The sequence below is a fragment of the Cynoglossus semilaevis genome, chromosome 1 (genome assembly GCF_000523025.1).
Source record: "Cynoglossus semilaevis isolate Cse_v1.0 chromosome 1, Cse_v1.0, whole genome shotgun sequence".
In the NCBI taxonomy this organism is placed as follows: Eukaryota; Metazoa; Chordata; class Actinopteri; order Pleuronectiformes; family Cynoglossidae; genus Cynoglossus; species Cynoglossus semilaevis.
The window spans coordinates 11,740,832-11,747,111 of NC_024307.1; the positions used below are offsets into that span (position 1 = coordinate 11,740,832).

General features: G+C 40.4%; 1 protein-coding gene across 2 annotated transcripts; it reads left to right on the plus strand.

Moving 5' to 3' along the window:
* The first annotated feature begins 2,775 nt into the window (after positions 1-2,775).
* On the plus strand, positions 2,776-6,274 carry bdkrb2 (bradykinin receptor B2). 2 transcript variants are annotated; one of them, XR_003051818.1, is made up of 3 exons: positions 2,776-2,878; positions 4,613-5,947; positions 6,000-6,274. XR_003051818.1 is itself a non-coding variant. In XM_017032479.2 (2 exons), exons 1-2 carry the CDS (start codon positions 2,859-2,861, stop codon positions 5,661-5,663), a joined length of 1,071 nt encoding a protein of 356 aa, XP_016887968.1. In that variant the 5' UTR covers positions 2,776-2,858; the 3' UTR covers positions 5,664-5,969. The 2 variants fall into 2 exon arrangements, 1 of the variants encoding a protein (XP_016887968.1); XM_017032479.2 differs by lacking the exon at positions 6,000-6,274 and having other exon boundaries at positions 4,613-5,969.
* Positions 6,275-6,280: the final 6 nt, after the last annotated feature.

Consider the following 6,280-nt stretch of genomic DNA (forward strand, 5'->3'; position numbering starts at 1 on the left):
CACGGCTGCAGGGTCGGGGTCTCAGGGCTCCGCACCGTCAGGTCACAGAAATATCTGGAAGGAGATTTAGTTTCAGTTTTTGGACTACAACGGTGAGATATTGGACAAAGTGGCTGAAGCAGCAGAGAAAAAATTTAAATGTTATACTCTGGTGCCAACATTTCCATCACTTACAGGAAGTTCATGCCTGAGAAACGGTCAGTCGTCTCTCTGCAAATATATATATATATTTACAACCTGCAATTAGTAGCATTACTGTTTTCTTATTTGAGTCCTGCTCTCTGGGGTTTTCTCTTCTTTATTTGAACTGTGACTGTTACTGCTGCCTGTTACATTTACAAAGATACTGAAAACATTTACAGGGAGAAAAATTACACCCAGAATTGATTCAATTCGACAACTTGGCTGAAACACATGAATAAATCAACGGATGTCAGCAAACTGAACTGAAGGCTTTTAGATTCAGACGTTTTCTCGGTTTGAATTGTCAGGAAGTCTCCGGAGAAGATTCCTGGACGTAGGGAGAGACGTCACGGAGTTTGCTGACGTGTCAATAGAAGAGACGGAAGAAGACGAAGAAGAAGACGAAGAAGAATTTGAATTATACATAAAGGATTCAGATCACCGTTGTCGGTATTTACTTACAAAGTGAATGGATCTGTTCACTAAGTTATGGCGGGTGTTCTGTTTGTTGTAAAACCAACACACAACAGCCTAAACCCAACCCAGTGACATGCAGATATAAAAAAGTAGCAGCAGCAGCAGAACATTGTTCAAGAGTTTGAACAATGTGTAAAATACACTGCAGTAAACGACAGAAGCAACAAGAGACGACGATCTGTGTTGTTCAAACTTTACACCTCAGTAAGACCACAGTTCACCACTGTGTGGTGATCGTGAACCTCGTCCACGGAGTGGTTACAATTTGTTTTCATCTAAAATGTCCACACACTAGGTCTTAAGGACGGAGGTCGGAATTAAACTGCACTGTGTCGATGTAATAAGAAATGCACCAAACATAGTACTGCTTCTTTATTAGTCCATTTACGATCTGACTTTTCTGTGGATTCGTGTCAGTCTATTACACTACACAGACCGTGTTTCACTGCTGGACTCAAACCCCTGACCTTCTAAACAGATGATTGTCCCCTGTACCCACTGCTAAAGCCACTCTGACCCATTAGGCTTGCTGTATGAATTCATAATGTGTGTGTGTGTGTGTGTGTGTGTGTAACACGACACTGCCATCAGCAGTTCAGCCATCTAGTGACCACAATCACTTTGTCCTCAAACCCAAGAGCGGAAATACACAGATCACATTACTGGAAAAAAATAACCCACCAATCACAAATCACCACTTTGACGAATGAGATACGTGTGTTATTTAATGATATTATCAGATGTAACGATATGACATCACACAATAATCCAATAATATGACATGGTCACGGAGCTTTAATGAGATTAGGAGAGTGCGACCAGGTAGTAGTGACTCACACACGAGTTTTCATTAGTATTTCTAACAACTTGTAGTAAAAGGTGGTGTGGCTGGAGCTGAGTGCGTCTCCCGGACAGATGGTAGTGAGATCTGCTATGATGAGTCTACAGGACAGAAGACTGGAGAGGGCGGAGATTATGAGAGTTTCTTTTTGAGTCATTCTGAGTTCCAGGATGGAAAGAAGTTTACAAAAGAGGGGTTGAAGATAAAGTCTGGAGATAAGACAGTGGAGGTACTGGACACTAGAGAAGACCCCGGAGAAGATGAATGGACGTAGAGGAAGAGACATGGAGGTGGGTGGTGTAACAGTAGAGGAGATGTAGGCGAGACTGGGGTGGAGGCAAATGATGTGGACTGGTGACTCATGAAGGGTGCAGCCAAAAAAGAGGAGGTGGACGAAATCAGATGAATCTGTGGGGAAGGGATTAGAGCAGAGAAGAAGAAGAAGAAGAAGAAGAAGAAGAAGAAGAAGAGGAAGAAGAAGAAGAGGAAGAAGAGGAAGAAGAAGAGGTGGGTAAGGAAAAGAATGAGAAATCAAAACACAGTGAAGGAGAAGTCAAAGGAGGAGTGGAAAAAATATTAGGACACAAGATGGGAGGAGGAATATCAGTGAGTAAAAAGGGAAGGAGACAATGTAAAGAAGAGACAAAGAGTGGAGGATGAGGAAAGGATTGATGGCATTTCTTGTTAAAAAGAGAAAAGGACAAAGAGGCACAGAAGCCAGACATCAACATCGTTTCAGAACTTTAATTTCATGTCGACCAGTGAACCCCTCTGGTATTTGAACTCATCACAACATAAACACAAACAAACGATGGACATCTGTCTAGAAAAAGTTCTAAACTTCCTGACCAGATTGTTAGTTTTGTTTGACGTTCATTCACCCACACATACTGTACATCTGCTCTCCTCAGTTCATCCATCACCGGACACGGAGCATCCATCGGAAAAGTTAATGAGTAAACTGCCTGATCTGACTAATGCACACAGATGAATGAATACATACTTTTACTGATAATTTAAAAAAACATCTGCACTGCAGTAAAATGCTCATAACAATCAAATCAATTACATTACATTAAACCTTTTTTAAATGGAATAATGTGATAAAAAAGCCCCTCGTGACGAGGAAAAATCAATTAAAACGTCAGACCACGAACACATGTAGAGCTCAGATGGTGTGTGTGATGTCTGAGCAAACACAGAACGAAAGCATTCAGACATTCTGGAAGACATCCCTTTAATTACAGTTTCCTTTAAGAGTCTGAGTCAGAGGCGGGGTGAGCACAGAATCCGAGGGAGCAGCGAACTCAGAGGATCAGCATCTGGACATTGACAACTGTGGACCACCTCAGGAAGGATGACTCCCACAACTACCAGGTATTTACCACTAGTTTATAATCATTTATACTGAAAAAGTGTATAAAAGGTTCAGGGTTAGATAACTTTTTATTCCCGGTGGAAAATTCCATTTGGAGGAAAAAACTCTGTCTGTTAAATACAAGTGATCAGACAATAAGAAGTTGTGTTTGGATGAGAGGAGTTTGGACACCAGCGGGTCAGTCTGATACGGAGAAACTGGACAGATGGAGACACGTGTCTTTGGTGTCTCCTCTGGTTCTTTTTAATCTCACCACATGTGAAGCAGCAGCAGCAGCAGCAGTGATATGAGAGTCTGTGTGGAAAGACTGGAAAATTGAATAACTGTGTTGTGGTGGAACCAGCATCTAAAAAGATAAGCAGGATGATTGGGTTGACTTTTCCATTGGGTTTATTTTTTAAATTATTTTTCACTTTTAAAATTTGGGTTTATTTTTTAAATTATTTTTCAATTTTAAAATACTGACTGTGTATAATTATTGTATTTATAAAAAATATAATGTTATTTTTTATTAGAAATATATTGAATATGTATTCTCTTCCTGAACTGTCTTTTTATTTATTTATGTATTCATTTATTATTTGTTTTATTTATTTACTGCTTTACTTACTATCTTCTCATCCAATTTTCTCTTGGTTTGTTTTTACCGTTTGTTGAAACATGTTTTTCAATGCTTAATAATTGTTTTTAATTTTTTTTAATTTTAAGCACTTAACAACTTTTGACAAATACTTGTGCAGTACATGTATTATTATACACAAACGTATTTTTCTCAAACATGATGAGAAAGGAAACAGTGACGATATTCAACTCTACACAAATTGACCATCTCTTTTGCGTAACGTATATCTTCTGTACAGATGACAGAATAAGTCGGTCATGTCTCTGGTCTTATGACATATTATGAAGCACAACACCAAGCACCCCCCAGGGGAGAGACGCGGAAGAGCTTCGAGTCTGTTGCTCATTAGTGGTCAATGTACATCTGCTCTGAGGGACGGTGGAGATTATGGGTCGACGTACTCTATGTGCTCCTTCCTTCTCCATCTATAGTTGAGGTGTGGCGACTTCCTCTTTACGTAAGGTGGTTGGAATCGGTCATACTTTTTTTAAAATTTAGATAAAACATTTTTTATTTAATACATTAGGAAAAATGTCAGCTTTTTTTATTAATAGATTAAAGTTAACTCAGCAGTTAAGGGTTAGCATGCAGCTACTTGGTTTGTTTGGTTCTTTGTAAGTTAACAAATACATGTACAAAACAAGTTCAAATAAAACAAATATAACAATAATAATAACTAATACACACGTATGAAACTGCGCCACAAACCCATCATTCACCCAGAGGTCAGGGGATCAAATGTTGGATGTGTAATTAAACTGGCAGATGTATTTGTCACAGAGCTGACAATGAGTATTTACAAAAATCAAAAGAATAAATAATGATCAAAATCCAAAGAAAATCAGAGTCTGGAAAATGATGTAACCTGCAGATGTTTCTTATTTTATTTAACTATTTTATTTTACTGGAAAATTTTGGTCAGGACTTTCTGAAGTTTTTTCTTTTTTTTTATATTTGGTCGTGCTGTGAGCAGCTGCGTGTGGACCAAATCAAACACCCAGATGTTGTCACTAATGTTTTGTTACTTCACAACAAAGTAGTAAAACATTGAAAAACTCATTTTAACAAAACACTCACACATTATTATTATTTTTTTTTTGTGTGTTGACAGTGTCCCTGAACTCATCACGGCAGCTTTATACGGCGGCCATAACACCTCCGAAAACATCACTAACAGCACAGAGTGTCCCGACCACGAGGGCTGGGAATGGCTGGACGCCAGTCAGCCGGTGTACATCATGCTCATCACCGTGCTGGGAATCGTGCTCAACGTCTTCGTCCTGATGGTTTTCTTTTTTCACAAGAAACCCTGCACCGTGGCCGAGATTTACCTGAGCAACCTCGCGGCCGCAGACCTGGTCCTGATGTGCTGTCTGCCCTTCTGGGCCGTCAACGTGTCCAACGGCTACAACTGGCCCTTTGGTCGCGCCCTGTGCAAAATGGTCAACATGGGCATTAAGCTCAACATGTTTGGCAGCATCTACTTCATCGTTCTAGTCAGCATAGACCGCTACATCGCCCTGGTGCATCCTATGTCCCACGGCAGGATGAGGAGGCCTAAGTATGCCAAACTGGCCTGTTTCCTGATGTGGTGCCTGGGCTTCATCCTGAGTATTCCCACCATCATCTACAGGGAGGTGCAGTACTTCTCTGAATACGACGTCAACGCCTGCTTCTTGGACTACCCGAACGACACGGTGTGGTTGAACTTAGACGGGATGCTGGTCATTTTTGGTTTCATCATCCCCATTTCGATCATCTCCTTCTGCACCATCAAAATCATCCGGGCGCTGAAATCCCAGGCAGTGGAGCGTTTCAGCGCAGAGAAGACGGAGCAGAGAGCCACCACCCTGATACTGGCCGTGCTGCTGGCCTTCCTCATCTGCTGGGTGCCGTTCCACATAGTCACCGTCGTGGACCTGCTCCTAAAGGTTGGATCCCTGAGGTTATGCTCCCTGTCGGCCGCCCTGGAAATCTGCAACCAGATCTTCACCTACCTCGGCCTCTTCAACAGCGCCCTCAACCCTTTACTGTATGTCATTGTGGGGAAGAACTTCAGGAAAAAAGCTCGGGAACTCTTCAAGCAGTGGAACATTAAGAGAATTGGCACCTTCGAGTCCTCCAGCTCACAACTGTTTCCCACCGTAAAGACCGTCACCTGAGACATCACTGGCAACTGCATGAGTCCAGGTGAAAACAGGAATTTGAATTATGATGTATTTGCCTGATTTTTTTTTTATAATCACATCTGCATGGAAAAAGTAAGAAAAGCACTGAAGACACCTGGGACAGACATGTTTTAACAACCTTAAAATACTTTAAATATTGGCCTTTTTGCCAATTCAAACACCCTGTGTGTCATTAGGAATTGTCAAGTAAGAATGTCTACAAGAAAAATATTAGAACATTTGGTCCAAACTCAACAAAGATTTTCTAGTCATTCTAGGTCCAGTATGAAAACAAAAAAGAAAATAACAAAGATTTTCTAGTCATTCTAGGTCCTGTATGAAAACAAAAAAGAAAATGGGATAAAAACATCCCTTGTTTTGAATTACACCTAAACATCTGGTCCAACATCAGGTGTGATGTCCGACTTTGCTGCAACAAAGCAAAACTGGGAGAAGATTGACATTATTTTAAAATCCTTAAAATATCATTACATCTGCTGTGCAACATTAAGGGCATTATCTGATCATCTCTAAAGAATATTTTGCTTATGTTAAGCTCAGTATATTTTATTTTTATTCAATTTTGACCCGTCAAAAAAAAGGTTTGGGCA

Bases quoted from the DNA above. Each gene is read 5' to 3' on its own strand.
- bdkrb2 (XM_017032479.2), top strand. From the start codon at position 2,859: ATGACTCCCACAACTACCAG. The intron at 2,879-4,612 runs GTATTTACCACT...GTGTGTTGACAG, and splicing joins ATGACTCCCACAACTACCAG to TGTCCCTGAACTCATCACGG.